Source organism: Letharia lupina, assembly GCF_014066315.1.
Source record: "Letharia lupina isolate WasteWater1 chromosome Unknown contig_9, whole genome shotgun sequence".
Lineage (NCBI taxonomy): Eukaryota > Fungi > Ascomycota > Lecanoromycetes > Lecanorales > Parmeliaceae > Letharia > Letharia lupina.
Genome location: NW_023502978.1, coordinates 1,168,960 through 1,191,855, shown reverse-complemented (window position 1 = coordinate 1,191,855; position 22,896 = coordinate 1,168,960). Strand labels below are relative to the sequence as shown.

General features: G+C 23.3%; 1 protein-coding gene across 1 annotated transcript; it reads left to right on the top strand.

The window, feature by feature from the left end:
- Positions 1 to 815: 815 nt before the first annotated feature.
- Positions 816 to 1,401, top strand: HO133_010819 (uncharacterized protein; the record flags this gene model as incomplete). The annotated part of the gene is made up of 4 exons (XM_037301670.1): positions 816 to 864; positions 927 to 1,129; positions 1,180 to 1,274; positions 1,326 to 1,401. 4 exons carry the CDS (start codon positions 816 to 818, stop codon positions 1,399 to 1,401), a joined length of 423 nt encoding a protein of 140 aa, XP_037153304.1.
- Between the last annotated feature and the right edge of the window lie 21,495 nt (positions 1,402 to 22,896).

Sequence of the window (22,896 nt, the reverse complement as noted above, 5' to 3'; positions counted from 1 at the left end):
GATGGGGCTATACCTGCAGGAGGCTTGCCTCTTCCACAGAGTCCTCTACAGTCTTCTTCTTTTTTGCATTCCGTGATTGAGGCAACATATATTTCACTACAGAGGTCTGCACCGAAAGTCCTGCACCCGCTGGTGCCGCCAAGACTCTTGCGCTCAGACTTCGGATAACGCCCCACCTAAAGGGCTACCTGGATAATGCGTTTGGAGTTCTTCGGAATCGCATCTAGCTCTAGTTAGGTTTCGGGATTTAATACCCCTATTAAGTCAAAAGAAGTACCTAAAGTTTTATCCATGCATTGTGAGAAGATATTTCTAAACTTCCCCTCTATAGGGCCGCTTTCCGAAAGTAGGGTTAGGGCTGCACTAGTGCGGGTGCAGGACTTTCGGTGCAGACCTCTGTAGTCATCCCATCAGATCTCATGATGACCGATAGAACATCTCTCTCTCGAGTGCCCGGATCAATGAGACCGCAAAATCCGCGGTCAAATCTAACCTCGCCATAGGATAATAGATTCGCGCCCTGGGCAAGTCTACTATGCATAGCTTTTAGCATAGGGAATTGAGCACGTTAAGGATGCACCTGAAAGAGCTGCGGTCTCAGATTAGAGAGAAGAGAAGCCCACGTTCGCGGGGCCAATCATGTCGAAGTGTACGCCGTACACTAGAGATGGCTGAGCCACGTGGCTGTGCCTATTGATGAGGCTGAGCGCCACAATGCCTCAGGGCTTCAACTCCTCAATCAATGTGGAAAACAGTACAGACAGAGGCATTATGCGGCTGTTCTCTTACGTGCTCTCAGTCCTTCCTCCGCAACAATGACACCCGCGTTCGGCTTCTCAGTGGGGGATCTCATCAGCGCCATAGGTACGATCCCCTGCCACCGCTGTCCTGTCAATGGAGGAACGCTGATCTATGTGTGCTCGAAGGTCTCGTGAAAAGAGTCACCAAGGCGTTGAAGGAGACAGGAGGAGCTCCCACGGATTATCAATTAGTGGTCATCGAGCTCAAGGGTCTGAAGAGCATACTGCGACACCTCGAGACGTTGAAGCCCACCAAAGATAATGTCACCCACATCAACGCCATTGGCGGCATGGCTCTTGCGTGTCAGCTGCCTCTGCGAGACTTCATGGTCAAGCTTGAAAAATACGAGTCTACACTGAAGCCATATGCGGACAAAAGATCGCTTCGAGCGATGGTGAGGAAGTCGAGCGTTTACGGGCCGTGGTTGCAGCAAAACCCATCAGCCTCAATCTCCTGCTCGCCATGAATACGTCGTAAGGCTCCACCAGAAGTGACAGACAGCCAAAGCTCACGGAAAGTGATAGGCAAACGCTCACACCCATGGATTCCCCGGACCAAGAGAAGCACAGCGACCTGATGTCAATGGCTGCCGAGCTTTGAGCTGCGTTGCACAAAGTGCAGATGTAGTTTCGTAATCAGATGATACCTTTAATTACAAGCAATGCTCAAGAAATTGAGGTACGCGGGCAGAGTGCCCTATGGCAGAAGGAATCTTCGACCACCACCAGAGACGGCTGTGAACGCACAGGCAGGTGTCTTGTCACCCACTGTTAACAGAACAGTCAGAGCGTAGACGAGCGTTTCTAACGTGCTGTGAGGTACGGAACACATCACCCTAATCTGCATTTGCGCTTCACTTCCATTGGCTTACAATCTCCATCCACAGATACCGGGCGTTCAAGATCCGCCTTCCGCCAACTCAAGGCCCTGGCGCCTCAACACGAGGCTCTAGAGCTCTTGGTGATCGAGTTGCATTTCGAGGATGGCAGTCCGAAAATTCGTCATTTTCCGATGCAGCATGTCGCAGACCACCACTGGCTTCTTGGTTGTTGCGAAGTCTGAGAAAAGTGGAAGCTTCATCATCCCAAGGGGCTCTGATAAATAACAGAGTAAGTGTTAACATCAAAGTCTCCTCACTCTATTGAATTATGATTTTCGCTGACACTGGATTCAAGCACCCCAACGGTCGCGATTGGCCTTTTCCAATTAGAATGTGGTTTTGAAACCCAAAGACCCTCCTTGCTACTCCTGAAGCCGAGCATGTTCCCGAGCTTTGAGATCGAGGCCAATCACCTGCTTTCCATCTCATGAAGCTCGACTTTGCTGAAGTCCAGAACTCTCGGGTCATCTTCGCTGACTTCGATACTGACAGTCTAGATACCATGGACCTGGCGAATTAACGCTGCTGTGGGTCTTAACATTCTCACTTGTCAAGGGTTTGCAGGTTTGGTTCAACTTTGTTTTCATTTGTGTATCTGTCGACATATATACCTTTCGAGTGTACGTTTGGGAGGTAATCAATTCTTCAGACCTTTGACTCTGCTTCTTTGGAAACAGAGCATAGGATCTGTAGCGACAAGCGAAGCGAGCCAACGAGGTCGGATCGATACCAAACTATCATTACAGAACTTGCCCACCCTATCCAGTTCAACTATGCATATAATGATGAGAAGGAAACAGCGCCGTGTCTGTTACGAGCGTACCCTTGACACACCCCTCAGCCCTATGGCTAGCGGGCCTTGGCGGAGGCATCCTCTACTATATTATACCTCCTTCCCACCTATATAATTCGATATCTTAGTTATTTTATTTAATATATCTATATTAATATTATATCTATATTAATTCTAATACTATAACTAAGATTAACTTACTTATTTTATTTATATTAATAAATAAATTTAAAGAAATATATTAATAGAAGCTTTAATAAGAAATTAAGTTAAGCTATTATATCTCTAAATAAATTTATTAAATAAATAAATTAATTTTAAAGAGTTTAAATAGAATAGCGAAATAATCTTAATAAATAATAATCGAGAGATAAAGAAGATATTAAATTATTTATACGATTAGTAAATTAAAAGAAATAGTTAATATTATTCTATATTTTTATATTTAAAATATATATTAATAATATTATTTATAACTTTATATATTATAATATTTAGAGTTTTAATAAAATCTTAATTAAATAAAAAATAATTAAGTTATAATTAATTTAATATATTATTTTTTTAAACTTTTTTATATATAATTTTTTTATAAGATAAGAAACTCTTTAAGCGGAGTAAGTATATTTAAAAAATTATTATTTAAAGTATTTATAGTCTTTTTAACGTCTTAAATAATTAAGAGATAAATATATTAAACTCTTATAAAGAAATAATCTTATTTTAAGCTTTATAGTAAAAAAATTTATTCTTAATATTAAATAATTTTAATATATTTTTAAGAAATTTTATTATTCTCTAATATATCTAATATCTCTAATACTTATTCTTTTAAAGTATTTAAATTTCTCTTTATTTTATTTTAAATCTTCTTTTTTTTTTTTCTATAATAAAGTTTAATATTAAAAGAATAGATTAAATTAAGATTTTATTTAAATAAATTAAATTTTAATAAGTATTAATTTTATTAGATAATATAATTAATGAGTTTAATTCGATAGAAATATTTTAAAATATTATTAATACTCTATAATTATAATATTAAATTAAATATTAATTTAATAAATTTATAATTATATTAAATAAGATTTATTAAAAATAAAATAATTTTTAAAAAATTATTATTTAATATTATATCGTTATAATAAAAAAGAATTTAATTATAAATAATTTATTTTAAATTTATAAAATAATTAAAAAAATAAATTAATTAATTTAAGATTTTTAGAAAAATATAATTTCTCTATAGCGAAAAGTTAATAATCTTAATTTATAATTTATAAAAGATTTATAACTATTTTTAATTAAGAAAGAATATATATTTAGATAATTAAAAGAAAAATTAATTAAGATTCTAGATCTATCTTTATTTATTAATAATATTAATTTTATTTAAAATAATTAATTCTTTAAAATAAAATAGAAATTTAAAATTAATAATAATTATTATTTTATTAAAAACTTTAAAATAATTTATATAATTTTATAATTTAATAATAAGATTATATAATATATAATATATAAAAAACTTCGAAACTTTATTAATTTATATTAATCTTTTATTAAAATTATAAATAAATTAATTAATATTTATAAGAATTTAGATTAATATAATAATATATTATATAATATATATACTCTATAATAAAAAACTTAATTCTTTATTAACTTTTATTTAGATTTTATTTAATTAAATATTATTTTTAATATTAAGAAAACTTAAATACTAGAGAATTATCTTTTTAAGAAATTAAAAAAAAAATTAAGAGAGTTATAATAGATTATAAAAGATTTTATTATTTTAAAAATTATAAAAGAATATTTTCGAAAATTAAATAATTTATAATATATTAAATATAAAAATTTTAAATTTATAAAGATTATTATTAAATTAATTATAATATAAATATTAATAATAATATTTATAATTAATATATATCTTATATTTTTATTTAATCTAATTTAAATATAATTATTATATCTCTAAATATTATAATTAATTTAAAATTAAAAAAATTAATATATTATAATTATAATAAAAAAGATTATTATTAAAAAAATTATATAATAATTATTTAAATTAAGATTAATAAAAAAATCTTTAAAAAAATATAATTTTACGCGATAAAAATAGATAAAAAATTTAAAATTAATAATATTAATATTATAGATAACGACGATTTTTCTTTAAATTTAAAAAATAAATAATCTCTTTTAAAATTATAATAAGAGATATTTATAAAGTATATTTAATAGATATTCTTAATAACGCTTTAATATATTATTCTTTTTATATATAAATTATATTATCTTTATAAGAGAAAGATTATTTATTTAAAAACTCTTTAATAGATAATAAATATATTAATATTTATATAATTATAAATAAGTTTTTAATTATAATAATATATAAAGTCTTATATTTAAAGTTATTTTTATTATTAAGATTTAAATTATTTAGAAGTTATAATAATTAAATTATAAAATAATTAATTATATATTATTTACTTTCTATTATAATAGTAGAAAATTATTAAAAAGAAATATATTTAATATTAATTATATTATTAAAATACGATATAATAATTAAAAAATCTTAAATAAATAAATATAAAATAATTTTTAATATATTATAAAATAAGATACTCTTTTTATTTAATTAATATAATTATAATAATAATAAAATATTAATAATAAATAAACTTTCTTTTTTATTTACTTTAAAACTTTAATTATCTATATTACTTATTTTTTTATCTATTATATTAAAATAATAAGATTTTTCTCTATTTACTTACGATAATAAAAGTAATTTAAATATCTTATTATTAAATAAGATTAAGTTTATCGATATCGCTAAGATTAATATAGCGATTTATTATTAACTAGCTTATAAAAAAGATAATAAATTATTTATATTAATAATAAATAAGATTTATAATACGTTATTTATACTATATATATCTCTCTCTATTTAAATATCTCGCGAAACTTATATATTAATTAATAAACTATATTTCTATAATTTAGAAAAGAAATATAAGAGATATTATAATTTTAATTATTTTATTTAGATTAATAACGCTAATATAATTAATTCTAAAAAGATAAAATATAAGTTATTTTTAAAGTATTATAATTATTTAGATATTTTTAATAGAATTAAAATAAATATATTTCTTCTATATTATTTTTATAATTATAAATTAAAATTTAATAATAATTTTAATAAAATGAAATTTTTAAAAAGTAAGATTTATTTAATATTAGAATATAAATTAAAATAGATAAAGAAGAAATTTATAATATTAAACTATATACTATTTATCTTACTTATTTTATTTATAAAAAAGTCGAATAAAGAATTATATTTTTATATAAACTATTAAAAGCTAAATACTATTATTAAAAGAAATTAATATTTAATTTTATTAATAGATAAGATTTTAATAAGAATTTAAAGATATAAATATCTTACTCGATTAGATATTATAGCTATATTTAATAAATTATATATATATTCGAATAATAAGAATTTTACTACTTTTATTATCTTTCTTAAAATATATAAGTATCGAGTTTTTCTTTTCGAATTAATTAACGATTTAGTTATATATTAATAATATATAAATAATATTCTATTTAAATATCTAAATAACTTCTATTAGATTTATCTCGATAATATACTTATTTATAATAAGATAAAAAAGAAATATATTTAATACGTTAGATAAATTTTTTAGAAATTAAAAAATATTAATCTTTAAATAAATATTCTTAAATGCGAATTTTATATTTAGAAAATTAAATTTCTAAATTTACTAATATCTATAAATAGATTATAAATAGATTTTATTAAAATTTAAATTATTATTAAATAAATTATATCTATTAATTTTAAAGAGATATAGATCTTTATCGAATTTTATAATTTTTATTAGCGATTTATTAGAGATTTCTTTAAAATAGTTAAATTTATAGTAAAATTTATAATAAAGAAAGCTATATTTAATTAATTTCTAATATATTAAAAAACCTTCTATTTTCTAAAAGTTATTATTATTAAAGCTTTTATTTTATATTATTTTAATAAAATAAAAAAGATTATTTTAGAGATTAACTCTTTCGATTATATTAATAATAATAAAATTTAATATAATAATAAAGAAGTACTTTATTCGATAGTCTTTTATAGTAAAAATTTAATCTTAATTAAGTATAATTATTAGATCTATAATAAGAAACTATTAGTAATTATTCGCTATTTAGAATATTAGCGTCTCGAGCTAAAATATATAAATATTTTTATTAGAATCTTTATTAATTATAAAGAATTAATATATTTTATTAAAAAAAAATCTTAGTTAATATTAGACTTAATATTTAAATATATTATTAAAATTTAATATAAAGATTATTTATTAATTTAAATCTTAGAATATTAAGATAAATATATTTATATAAATATGTTACGGATCAATCCTTCACACTCGGCACACCTTCCTAATTAGGCCTTAGCGCGCCTCTCTCCGCACATATGTGCCTGCAGGCCACATAGATTAATAGAACATCTTTACACCACACCACATATATGAGTCACACCATATTATTCCTTAACAAATGGTAGCAACACCTGGCCCTACTTCATAGGATATCCAGGCGTCATCAGACGTTTACGCAAAGCCCACATCAACACCTAATAGTGTGACGCTCCAAGCCGGACCTCCAATACACTCGCGTCATCGAGTACCTTTTGACAAAAACCCACGTCCAAATCGATCCTTTTGATAGGCCTGTCGATCTCATCATGTCTAGCTCTACGAGAGGTCAAAAGCAACTACAAGAGGCTGAGAAACAAGCCGCCGGCGATAACACATCATTCGTAACCATGTCAGAGCTGGAAGCAATCATGCAGCGTGTCGTTGTCAGCATGACTACTAATATGACTGCCATGGAAGAAAGAATGAACACCAGAATAGCTGAAGCCAGATCAAGACCTCCTTCACCTACTCCGCAAATGACTCCGCAGCAATCACAATCAAATCAGCCTCCTTCTCAGCCTTCTCTGCAGCAAACCTCATCTACCATAGTCCCCGTCCCGCAACCGGAAGATAAGAGGTGGAGACCAGAGGAGATTGGCGAATTTGACGGTACCGGTGATGTGCAAGCATTCATTGATCGTATTCGAAGCGTGGCTAGCCACAAGGGTCATCGACTAGTACAGACTCACCTTGATACGGTCTTGAAGGAAACAGCATTCAAATGGTATCATTACGAACTCACAGACGGCTTCAAGTTAGGCCTAAACCAAGCCACTTCCATTGAGCCATGGTGCACCGCAATTCTCAAGCGATTTGGGCCTCGCTACACCGATCTCATCACTCAGCTAGAGGCGTATCATTACACCCGAAAAGATGCGGCCAATAAAAAGGATGCTACGAGCTACGTTCAGGAGGTATTACGTATCACCAAAGGCCTTGGTTGGAACGATCACGTCAAATCCGGAATCAACACGGCTTTCCATCATTTCGAATCAAGCCTTCAGCAAACACTCGATCCGCCGTTAGACTTGAATAGCTTCATTGACCAAGTGCAGATACGACAGCAGGGTTGGTTCCAGATTTATGCTGGCTACGGGAAGCCACGTCCACCTGATCCCTACCCGAGGCCCCAACAGTCCTACCAACCTCGTCCACAGCAACAGCAGCAGTACAAACCCTCATATCCATATCGCCAGTCACAGCCACAGGTGCAGCCGCAGCCACAGCCTACACGTCCGCAGGTCTACTGGGGTGAAGAAGAGGAGGAGTACGTGTACGATGCACCGGCCGACAGCTACCATGTGGCCCCTACATACCATCCCGCAGGGCATACACCACGTCGCTATGGCAACACCCATGACGGTGGTGGGAACGAGGCTATGGTCCATTGGGCCTCTGCAGGGGAGGATCACCGGTGCACTCATGAGGGTTGTACCCACTACCATTGAAGGACGGACGATGCATATTTGGACGAATTGAAACCGTCCGATGTCATGTTTCGATATCCATTTCTTTATTCAAAAGTTTTCATTCCAGCAGGAGATTTCGTGGGATGCACACCACTAATTAGCCCGGTGTCTCCACTCCTTTCCGGTTTTTCGAAAAGCACACATGCATGCATACTTCTTGCCATGAGGACATGGCATTTTTCTTGTTTTTTGTGGGCAATTGTTACGGATCAATCCTTCACACTCGGCACACCTTCCTAATTAGGCCTTAGCGCGCCTCTCTCCGCACATATGTGCCTGCAGGCCACATAGATTAATAGAACATCTTTACACCACACCACATATATGAGTCACACCATATTATTCCTTAACAAAATAGCTAAATATAAATTAATTAATTTTAAAAATAAATAATTACTTTAATAATATTAAATAATTCTTATTCTTAATTAATTAAAATTAAATAATAAATATATCGATATATATATAGTTAATAATCTTATTTATTATAAGATAGTAAGAGCTAATAAAAAGAATAACTATTATATTAAAATTTATAATACTATTATCGAAGATAAGAATAAGTTTTAAGAAATTATTCTTAATAAGTACTTCGTATAGAATAGAGTACTTTTCTATAAGAATTATTTATAAATATTCGATAATATATATATTAATATTATTCGAGAGATATATAATTAATTATTCTACGACTATCTCGAAGTAATATATATTTATAAACTATTTAAAAGAAAATACTACTAGCGAGATATAAGAACTATTATAATTATCTATATTAAGAATTACTATATTTATTAGAGAATTAAAATATCTTATAATTAAAAAGCTAAGATATCTTATAATTAAAAATATAATTTATTATAGCTTTTATTAATTTTATATAAATAATAATAAGATATATTAATCGACTTCGTTATAGATTTATTTATATTTAATAATTATAATATTATTTAAATAGCGATTAATTAATTTATTAAGAAATATTACTATATAGCTTATTTCGATATTAATAAAAATATTATTACTAAAAAAATAATTAATTTATTATTTAAAAAAGTATTTTATTTATATAATCTATTAATCTTAATAATATTAAATTAAAGCTCTTAATTTATAACTATTATATAAAAGTCTTTTTATAGAAAATTAGATATTATAATTAAGCTATTAATAATCTTCTACTCTAAAATTAATAAATAAATTAAATAAATGAATTAGAATATAAAGTGTTATTTTTAAATATATTATAATTATATATAGAATAATTAGATAAAATAACTATTTATTATTAAATTTATTAATAATAATACTATCTTATTAATTATTAATATTTTATCTTTTCTTATAAATAAGAGATTTTATTTTTAAATAACTTTTAATTTAAATATTATTAATTATAAGATTATATATAAATATCTTAATATTACTTAAATAAAGAATATTATAAATTATATAAAATAAGTTTTTAAGTATATTCGAAGTAATATAAATTATATTTAAAAGGCTATAATTATATAAGTTAATAAATATTAATAAAAGATTACTTTTTAAATAGATAATAAGATCTTTTTAAATAATAAGAATATTATCTTTAATCGCTCTTCTTATAAATTAAATTATAAGAAACTTAATTTATTTAAAATTATAGATTTTATAGAAATTTTATATTATTTAAAATTTTCGCTAAGTATAAGAATTTATAATATCTTTTACTTTAATCTCTTAAGTTTTATAGTAAATAATCTCTTATTAAGATAAATAAACTCTTCGCTAAAATATATTATTATTAATAATTAGATTAAATAAGTTATTAAAAAAAAATTTATTTTTAAATTAATTAATAATCGTTTTAAATATAAAGTTAAATAGAAAGATCTTAATAATAATCTTATTTAATATAATATAAATAGCGATAAATTCGAAAATTACTAGAATTTAATAGATAACTTTTATAAGTAATATTTCGAAGAGTCTTATCTATAAAGAATTAATTAATAAAATTTTAAAATTATCTTAAATACTTTATTTTTAATTAAATTAAAATTATTCGATATTTTCGTAATAGTCTTATTTTTTTAGAGCTAAAAATTAATTCTCTAGATCTATATTAATCGAAAATTATATTATATATAATCTTTCGCGTAGAGTTCTCCTATTAATTAATATTTAAGTATCTTTTAAAGCTATAATACGTTATTTATAAATCTTATTATCGTTATTAATAGTTTTTATTAATATCGATTATATAATATTCTATAAAGAAACTTATTTAATATTAAATTAGAGTTTTTAGCATTTATAACTTAATTCGATTTAAAAGCCCTCGATTAATTATATTATATTATTTTATCGATATTTCATCTATTTAAATATAGATTTAGAAATTATTATTATTTATTACTACGTTAATAAATATTATTTTCGCTATATTATATCGATTTTCTCTCGACTAGACTTTCTATATACGTCTAAATTATAATTAATAACGTCGCTATAATATAATTAAGAAGAGCTATTATCGTTATTAATATTACTATTATATTTCCAGCATAGCGTAAGAAATCTAACTAGCGTAACTTAGCATATCGCTTTCTTTCTTCGATTTCGTTTATAGCTTCAACTTAATTAATTAATTAATCACAATTAGAATTAAGAAATATCTTTCTCTTCTTCGTAAAACTCCTTTTTAGAAATATATATATACTTTTTATATAGTATCCCTAATAATTAATAGTAATATATAATTTTTCTATATTCTTTAATTATTATTCTTACTATTTTTCGTATTAGAGATACTATTCTTATATTAAAAAGTTTTACTTCTATTACTTTCTTAAAAAAAAAAATTTTTTCTAAAAGAAAGAATCGCTATAAAAGCTACTTAATTCCCCTTATCTTTTTAAATAACTTTTCTTCTCTTAAAAAAAACTTATCTCTTATTCTTAATATCTTTCTTCTTTTTCTATAAAGCTTTCTTTTTATTTTCTTTCTATATCTTTCTTATAATAGAGTATGACTATTTATAATCGACGAAGTTAGGAAATCTATTCTATTAGACTTGATGATTTTATTTATCTTTTAATTTTAAGCTTTCTTAGTAAAAAATCTTAAACTTTATAAATAGATTTTTAATAAAAATTATTATTAGATTATTAAATCGATTATATAGACTTATAATTTATCTATCGACGTTCTATATAATTAAGATCTATATATTTAACGAGATCGATCTTAGAGTATTAACTCGGTCTTTTCTTCGGAGAGCTACTTAATTAGAGAAATCTCTTACTTATTCTCTTTTCTAAAATTATGATTTTAGATCTATAAATACTCTAGTAGAAGTAATTATTATCTTTATATAAGAAATTTATTATTATATAAATAATAATTATTTTCTTATCTAGTAAGCTAGAATAACTCGCCTTAAATCTAAAAATATCTTTATTCTCGAGAATCTAAGCCTTAACTTAAGAGGTTATATAAATATCTCTCTAAAGTTATTATCTTCTTCTTTTCTTAAAATAACTTAATCTTCTCGCTTTAATAATAGAACTTCTTTTCTTAAGCTCGATAAAGATAAAAAAAGAAGATTTACTAGTCTTTTCTTATTATTATCTATAATATTTACGCGAAGAACTTAATCTCTTTATCGATCTTAATTCTTATCTTTCTTTTTATCGCTTTTGAATTCTATATCGAAAGTAAACTCTATTTTAAAGAAATTAAGTATATTAAATCCCCAGAATTTCTATATAACTACGAACTTAATAAATAGAATTCTCTTTTTACTAGATTAAGCTATATTTAATAAGATATCGAGAAATAATAATAAAGAATATCGAAACTTTATAAGTGTAGGATTTTCTAATAATAAATTTAATAGATTAATTTTTAATTAGTTAGAAGCTTTTAATTTAGAAAATATCGCTTTAAAATTTAATTTTAATAAAAACTAGCTTTTATAAGATTAAGAAAGCCCTTAATAAATGCTATCTTCGCTTATAAGAGTAGATTCGATAATATAATAGATTATATTATAAGTTATATAAGCAACTATAAGAAATTTATAATCTATATCTAATATTATAGATTTAATAAATCTATAAAATCTTTTAAAATCTTCTAGATAAGCTACTTCAAGAAGATCTAATAATAATTTCTATATCTTCGATCTAGAATTCTTTTATCTAAATTTTAAAGAATTATATAATATTAATAATATTATTTTTAATAATAAAGAAACTATATATCGAAAAGTATATTCTTTCTATTAACGTATAAAAGATTACGCTATAATTAAAAAAGAGGATATTATATATATAAATCTCTTAATTTATTTTTAAGAAGCTATCTTATTCTAATAGCTAAATACTCTATTTTAAGATGAGAAAAATATAATAATATAACTTTAAATAGAACTAAGAAAAACGCTTATTCGACTATAAGATCGTTTTAAGATATTTATATTCTTAGCTCTAGATTAATTTATAAGATAAGTTTATACTTTTAATAATGCTAATAGTAGATATAATTCTATAAATTATATATAAAGCGTTTTTAAGTATATTATATAAGTAGAAATCTCTAAAAAGTACGCTTAAGCTATTTAAATATAAAATTACTTAAAAATCGAGTTATAAATTACTATACCGCCTTTAACTTCTTAAATTATACTTTATAAATTTATAAAAAAGCTTAATAATAGAAAGAAGCTATAATATTATCTTAATTAATAAAAGAAATTATAGTATAAAAATATATAAAAGAAAGTTTAAGATCGAGATTAAGAGAGAGATCGAGATCGAGACTATAAATAACGATTTAATAAAGATTAATCTTTATTTAGAGAATAATAAGGTGGGTTTTAAAAAGCTTAAAAGCGATTATTTCTTTCTTCTCGCTCTTTTATAATAGGTCTGTAAGCGTATAATACTTATTCTTATTAGTTAAGATCGTTATATCTAGATTATAAATATTAATAATAATTAAATTTCTCTATATATCCCTCTTATACTTTTTAAACTTATATATCTTATTAATAAAATTAAGATAATTAAGTATCTTTTTATATATAGCCGCTCGAATAGTAATTTCTATAAACTTCGCTTTAGATTTAGACTTAGATTTAGACTTTAGCTATAACTTCGAGAAATTAAGCTTTAAGAAACGCCTTATTAACTTCTAAGTAGTTATTTATAATTATAATTAAAAACGCCTAGTTAAATTAGTTATAATATTTAAATTAAACGAATTACTAGAATTATAATAGATATTTATTTTATCTAGTTAGATAATATAGCGATAATTAAAAATATAATAATTAAGAATTTATAGAAATATCTATATCTTAACCTTCATAGAAGGTATATTTTTATAACCTTAGAAATAAGAGCTTTATTTCTAAGGGCTATTATAGAGACTATAATTTTATATATTTATAGAATTCTTCGATATATTATATAAGTAATAATAATTATTTCTATAATATATATAAGAATAAGACTTTAGAAGATAAGAAATTTAATTATAAGAACGAGAAAGTCGATATTAGATTCGTCTCAATTATTTATTATATTATTATAAATAAGATAGAAGATTCGCTAGTTTATTAAAAATATTAAAAGAAGTTTTTATCTAATAATTAGTTATATACTTATCTTAAAAAGAAATCTTATTATTAAATAGCCTCTTTAAAGAATATTAAGAAGATTTTTAGAGAGAAGAATTCTATACTCGACTTACTACTAGAGAAATTAATATAAATCTTTAAAAAAATACTATTAGAAAAGATATTTATTTCTAAAAAACTCGAGTTAATCGAGTTCGCAGCACCCACGAATTCGAATAATAAAATAATCTTTTAATTATAATATTATCTTATCGAGCTATTTAGTCTTTCTTTAAAAGCTTTATTAAAATTAGAATATCTAGATATCGAATACTTAATAAATATAAGAAATCGAGTTTTCTTAAAAAGATTAATACTCTCTTTCTCTATTAAGAAGTATATAGCTTCGATTATCTTATATAAAATTAGCTTAAATTAATATTTTATTAATAAATAAATTATTCTTTCTTTCTTTATAAAAGATAAAACTTTAGAAGAAAAGTCTATTATAATTAAGTTTATTCGAGATATATATATCGTAAATAATCTTAAAGTAAATCTTCTAATAGAGATAAATATACTTAATCTAGAAGAAGTAATAATCGATCTTTTATAGAAGAAAGTAATTCTTATTAAGTGTAAGAATATCGCTATATCGATATAAGCTACTATTAGAGATAATATAAGAATTTAATAAATCGTAAGATCGAAACGATATTAAGTTATTCCTCTAAAATCTATTAGATTTATTACTATATCTTTACAAGATAAGAACTTACTTTCTAATTAAGACTTTCTTTTTAAATCGAAAATAAATAAAATTTATATATATCTTATAAACGTAAATTTCAACTTTATTTCTATTCGAAATAATAGCGTTACTTCGCTTATAATATCTTATTATTATAAAATTAATTTTATAATTAAATATAAAGCTAAAGAAGATTATCTAATTTAAATAAAGAATTACTCTTTAGTAGCTAAGATATTCGAAGATAAGAGGTTTATATTCGAGAAATTTATTAATCTTATTATATCGAAGTTAGCTATCGAGAAGATAACTATAGATCTCACTTTAAAAACGCGATTATTTAATAAAATTACTATCTATAAAAAATAGAAATATTATTATACTGGCCGGAAAGGTATGGTATATCCCATGGGATATTCCATACCAAGTGATATCATATTGTACCCGGGTATGGTATGGGTAGGGTCGGATACCATTCCATTTTTCTGGTATGGGTTCGGGATCTTGGCGGGATATCCCACGGTATGGTATATCTGTGGTATCATACCATGGTATGGGATATGTATGGGATATCCCGGTTGGGATTTCTATATTTAGAAGTATAAGTAGCTATTCTAGTCATCATTCTGGCCAACCATGGCTGTCACTATCATGACTGCCACTACCATGGCTGCCACTACCATGGCTGCCACTACCATGGCTACCACTACCATAGCTACTGTCGAAATGTGACCCCCGCGCATCCCAGCCACCGTGTTCTTCAGCTACCTGATTTTGTACTGTATTTAGGACCTGGCCCCGGAGAGGTTCTGGAGAATCAATCCGTCCCTTCTATACATCACATACCTGATATTTTAACAGCTACCACTACCATGGCTATCACTATTTATTATTCAAATAGCCTACTATCATATGGTAGCTATGATAGTGGTAGCCATGATAGTGGTAGTTATGGTAGTGGTAGTTATGGTAGTGGTAGTCATGGTAGTGGTAGTCATGGTAGTGGTAGTCATGGTAGTGGTAGTCATGGTAGTGGCAGGCATGGTAGTGGCAGGCATGGTAGTGGCAGGCATGGTAGTGGCAGGCATTGGTAGTGGTAGCCATGGTAGGGGCAGCCATGGTAGGGGCAGCCATGGTAGGTAGCCATGGTAGTGGCAGCCATGGTAGTAGTAGCTATTATGTCGGATTTATCGAGCCGTTGATCAGAATGATGACGAGAATACTTCTAAATATAGAAATCCCAGTCGGAATATCCCATACATATACCATACCATGGTATGATACCACAGATATACCATACCGTGGGATATCCCGCCAAGATCCCATACCATACCAGGTATGGGATCATGCAAATATCAATATTCTATATCATACCAGAGTATGGTATGGCAGGTCAATATCCCATACCATACCATACCTTTCCGGCCAGTAGAAATATATTAATATAATACGAAGTATCTTAGAAGAAAACTCTCATATCTAAGAAGACTCTAGTAATACTATTAATCTTTCTAAAATAAAGTAATTATAAATACTAATTATTACGAATTAGTAATCTTTCTTAACGAAGTTAGAGAATAAGATCTATTCTCTAACTCTAGAAAGCCGTAAACTTATTAATAAAAAGTTCGATAAGATATATATATAAGATAAGATAAACTAATCTAAGAAATTAACTTTTTTTACTTTCTCTATTTTTATAGTTTATAAAATAGTCTATATTAAATTTAAGAAAATATCTAAGCGAAAAAGAAAAATTATTATTAATATTAGAGGTCTTAATAAAATTATAATTTTTAATAATTATTCTCTTTCTCTATAGAATAATATAATTATAATAATTTAAGAATATACTTTTATTAATATAATTAATTATAATAAATAATTTTATCTTTTTTTAATAAAAAAAGATTATTAATAACGATTTACTATAATATCTTATCGAGAATTAGAGTATTTTAATGTGGTAGTAATAGGTTTTAAGAACTTAATATCTTATATTTAAAGGAAAATAGATAATTTTCTTTATCTATATTATTATTTTACTAGATACTATATAAACGATATTATTATCTTTTCTTAAAATATAAAAGATTATTTTAAATATTTAAGAACGATCTTTCGTCTCTTCGCGAAATTTAAAATTACTCTTAAATCTAAAAAATCTTATTTTAGATATTTATTAATTACGCTTTTAGAATAGAAGATAAATAAATTTAATCTTATTATTATTAAAAAAAGAGTTATAGTAATTAAGAAAATATAATTTCTTATTATCTTAAAAATACTTAAAACCTATATAAAAATAGTAAATTAATTATAAAGAAATATTAGATACTTTACTTAGATTTCTAAGCCACTATAATATTTAAAAATAGAACTCTTAAAGCGATCTCTAGCCTCGGACGATTATCTTTATAGAAATTTCTTAAAGATTATAAAGATTACCTCTATTAAAAAAGAAGTAAAGACTTTTATATTCTATAATAGATATTAATTATAAAAATTTATCTATATTATTATAATATTAATTATTAACTTTATATTAATCTTAATAGATTTAAAAAGTATAATTTCGAAGTTATAATATATTATATAGTAGACGATTCTTAAAAAAATTCTTTTCTTAAGATGGATATTTAATTTATTATATTTCTATTTAAGCTCTTAAACGCTATAGAGTTATATTATTAACAAATAAAATTAAAAATAACTACTTTAATTTAGATTTTAAAGAAGATTTCTTATATACTAAATTAAAGAATAAAAAAGAAAATTATTATTTTTATTAATTACTCTATTATTATCGATATTACTTATTAAATTATACTTTCTTCTTTATTCTCTAATCGAATAAATTTATAACTTATATATACTTTATAATATATCTCTTAATTTAATCTAAATATTTAATAAAGACTTAATAAGTAAAATATAATTTTTAATATTTTATTTAGATTACTTTATAAATAGAAAGAGAAATTTAATATTTAAAATCTAGGAATTCTTAATAAGATTCTTATATATAACTTAATACTTATAAAAATATTTAAGAAATTTTATATTAAACTTATATTTAGCTATTAAGAGAATAAGAAATAATTAAAAAATTTTAATACTCTTATCGCTTGAAAGATATAGCTTCTCGAGAAATGAGAATTTATAAAATATATTAAACTCTTAAATATATAATTTCTACTTTAAGACGAAATTATTTACTATTAAGATAAGTTTAATAAATAAAAATAACTTTATATTTTAAAAAAGATGAAATAGAAGATTTTTAAGCTTACTTATAATAATTATAATTATATTAATTTTTATAGATTATATAAGAGAATCGTAAAGATCTACTATATAAGATATTTAACTTAATATTTAAAGCGCTATATTATTTATTATTCGAAGTATTAGCTAAATTAAATTATAAGATATACTTTATATAAAAATCTTAAACTTATTATAACTCCTTCTTTAATTTTCTATATAATTATTATTAATTTTATTCTAATACTATTATTTCTAGAAAATAAATTTAATATAATAATAACTATTATTAATAAGTTTTCTAAAAGAAATATATTTATATCGAGAAAAGATATATAGAATACTATCGAATAGACGAAAGTCTTACTTCTTATTTTCGCTAATTAGAGAATTTCTAAAGCTATTATTTTAGATAGAGATTTAAAAATTTTTTCGAATCTCTAAAAAGCTATCTTTAGAACCTTAGAAATAAAGCTTCTTATCTTTATTACTTATTATTTATAAATAAATAATTAATCTAAATAAACGAATTAGACGATAGAGATTATTTTAAGATTTTATATTTTTTATATTCTCGATAATTTCTAAAATAAATTCTTAATATATTTAAGGGGTAGTCTTAATAACTTTATAAATATATTAATAAAAAAAACTCTTAATAAGATTATCTATAATATAAAACTTAATAATAAATCTAATATAACGAATATCTTAGTAAAGAATTAGATAAATATTATAAATAATTATACTCGATATTAATAGAAAGCTTTAGATATCTTAGCTTTCGCGATAATTAATATAAAATTTAAATATAATTTAAAGTATAAAGTTTTAATTATAAAAAAAGAGAATAAAGCTTTTATTAAGCTCTATAGAGAATATTATCTTTTCGAATTTAAGAATATAAAACTTTTAAATTAGAGAATTAAATCTTTTACTATTCTTAAGCGAGTTAAAAACTTAATCTATAAATTTAATCTTCTAATTATTTAAAAGATTTATCTTATTATCTTAATTATAATACTTAAATCTATATCTAAAAAAAAAGATTTTTATTATTAATCTTATAAAAAAGAATAAGCTTTTATATTCGATTATAAGAAGCTAGTAATTAAGAATTATTATAAGATTTAGAGATTAATAAATTAACGTATTAATTGATCTTTAAGTTAAAAAAATAAAGATAAGAAAGATATTATAAAGTATCTAATAAAATAAAAAAATTAGAAAAAAATCTATAATATATAATATAAGATAAAAGATTTAGAGAATATAAAGGATTTAATCTATAATTACGATTTAAAATATAAAAAACGCTTATAAAGAGAGTATCGAAAAAGAAAATCTTAAAACTCTACGTAAGCTCGTAGTGTAAAAATTATTTTTTACGCTATTAATATATTATTAAGCTAAATATTAAACGAAGTATAGTTTTTAGACTTTATTAAGCCGCTAGATTATAAATATAATTTACTTTATTAATTTATATTTTCTAATATATTATTATATAAAAGCTTAAATTCGAAAATTTCGAGAATTTCGAGAATTTTAGAAGACTTTATAACTTATAATTATAAAGTAAAATAACTTAATTAGCCTCTTATTTCTTTTCTTTATCTTATTATATCTTTCTTTTAACACTTTATAATTAAATATAACTCTATTTTTCAAGAAAAGACTTTTTATAATTCTAATAATTTAAAAGTTATCGCTAAAAAAGTAAAGCTTTAATAATTTTATTTAAGATTTAAAAAAGTAGAAATAGCGAATTTTAAGATCTTAAAACTAATTCTCTAAAGTTAAATTAAATATATATTCGAATAATTTAAATTCTTTTAATCGAGTCTTATAAATCTCGATAAAATAATTAATTATATTCGACTCGAAGTAAAAGAAGATTTACTCTCGAAATAGTGGGATTATAAAAGTTTACTATAATATATTCTTAATTATTCTTTTTAAATTTATCTAAATTACTTTTATAAACTTAAGAATAAATTTAAATAAATAAATATATATTATAATTAGAATTCTTATTATCTCTATTTATAGCGAGGCTTTTTTATATATCTATTAAATCTTTATTATAAGAATTTAAATAACTTTCTTAATTTCGTAACTCGTTATTTAAGAATATCTCTTATTTTAAAATCTAAATTAATCTTATATTAGATAAAGGGTCTATCTAAGAATAAAGATTATTATTAAGATAAGACTATTTCTATTAAAAAAGTATCTAAAGATATTAATACTTCTCTTTATTATATAAATCTTTTAAATATTTAAATTACTAAGATAGTAAAAACGCGAAACTTTATTAAATTTTAGCGATATTAATATTAATCTTAGATATTCGCGAGTAAATATCTATATTAAAATTATATTATAAAAGACTAATTAGTAAAGATAAATATAAAAAACGATAATAAAACTAAGTAATACTATAAGGTTATATTTAAAATTTAATAATTATATAAAGATAAAGAGAAAAAATATAATTATTCTCGAGATATTAATATTTATATTAATATCGCGAAGTATAATAATTATAATCTCTATTAAGATTATCTTTATTTTATTTAGAATTTTAAATATAACTTTAAGAAGATAAAGAAAGTCGCTATAAAGAAGATAGATTTCTTAAAAAAGTCTAAAAATACTTTATTAGAAATTAAGAAATAAATAATATCGTTATTAAACGCTAATATAAAATAATTTAAGAAGAATAAGACTATTTATAAGACTAGGTCTATAATAAAAAATATTATAATTGAAGCTAAATTCTTAAAAAAAATCGCTAAGAAGTTAAACTCTAAAAAGTTAAAATTCGAGAATCTAAGTAATAAAATAATAATTAAGAAGAAATTAATTTATTAATTATTTATCTTTAAGAATTCGAATTTAGAGTTAAAAGTTAAGAAAGTAGATATTTATAATAATTATATATATATAAAAAAGAAGATTAACTTATTAAAGAATACTCTTTTAAGAATATAAGAAAAGCTAATAGTACTTTTAACGGCGATAAAAAGAATTTATAGAATAATTACTTTACTCTTAATATAGTATAAGAGTATAATAAAACTTATTAAAGACGTTATAAAACTTTTATCTTTTCTAAATTAAGATTATAAGTAAATTAAAGATAAAAAAATCGATATTAAGAGTATTAAGAAATATTAAAGTATTAATAAATTATTATTAAATAGAATTCTCGATATCTTAAATAAAGCGTAAAAAACCTTCGCTAAGAAATATCTAAATCTAGCGATTTTAATATTTATTTATAACGATAACGAAAAGTTTTTTGTAGAGTTCGAAGAGTAAAAGAAAGAATTTTTTATTTTTAATTCTTTAACTAAAGAAAGCGCTTAATATATATCTTTATATCTAGATCTTTATAAGATAAAGAACGCGGATCTTATTAAAATACCTTTACGTTAAATACTTTTATACTTTCTCTTTTATTACTTTCTAATATCTATCTTAAATTCGATATATCTATTTTCACGAGGAGTAGAACTCATATATCTTCTTTTCTACATCTTTACGTCTAAACCTTTATAAGATATCTTAATTCTATTTAAAAAGAAACACCTTTCTTTCTAGCACTTTCACGTCTAAATCTTTATAAGATATCTTAGTTTCATTCAGAAAGAAATATCTTCTTTTCTATCTTACACGATTTTATATCTAAATCTTTATAAGATAAGAAAAAGCCTAAGAATAATATAGCTTTTTATAAGAGAGGGTAACTATTATATTCTTAATATAGCGTGAGAAATCTAACTAGCGTAACTTGATATATCGCTTTCTTTCTTCAATTTTATTTATAGCTTTAGCTTAATTAATTAGTTAATTATAATTAGAATTAAGAAACATCTTTCGCTTCTTCGTGAAACTCCTTTCCAGAAGTACATATATGCTTCTTACACAGTATTCTTAATAATTACTTTTAAAAAAAGATATTATATTAAAAGATTCTAGATATAATTATTTCTTTACTATTTTTATTATTTTTCAGACGTTAAGCGTATATATATATCTATTTTTCTATCTTTTTACTTATTAATTATAAAATATAATTTAATAAAGAGAGGAATAGTATTATATATTACGAGCGTATTCTATATTCTTAATATATTACTTAATTCTCTTATCTATTTAAATCTAGCGTATCTTAATAGAGATATTTATCTACTATTTAATATCTTTCTTCTATCTATATAGTTCGATATCTTAATTATCTTATTTAATATATTTATATTAATATTATATTTATATTAATTCTAATATTATAATTACGATTAATTTACTTATTTTATTTATATTAATAAATAAATTTAAAAAAACGCGTTTATAAAAACTTTAGTAAGAAATTAAGTTAAGCTATTATATTTTTAAATAAATTTATTAAATAAATAAATTAATTTTAAAGAGTTTAAATAAAATAGCGAAATAATTTTAATAAATAGTAATTAAGAAATAAAGAAGATATTAGATTATTTATATAACTAGCGAATTAAAAGAAATAATTAATATTATTTTATATTTTTATATTTAAAATATATATTAATAATATTATTTATAACTTTATATATTATAATATCTAAAATTTTAATAAAGTCTTAATTAAATAAGAAATAATCGAGTTATAATTAATTTAATATACTATTTTTTAAAATTTTTTTATATATAATTTTTTTATAAAATAAAAAACTCTTTAAGCGAAGTAAATATATTTAAAAAATTATTATTTAAAGTATTTATAATCTTTTTAATATCT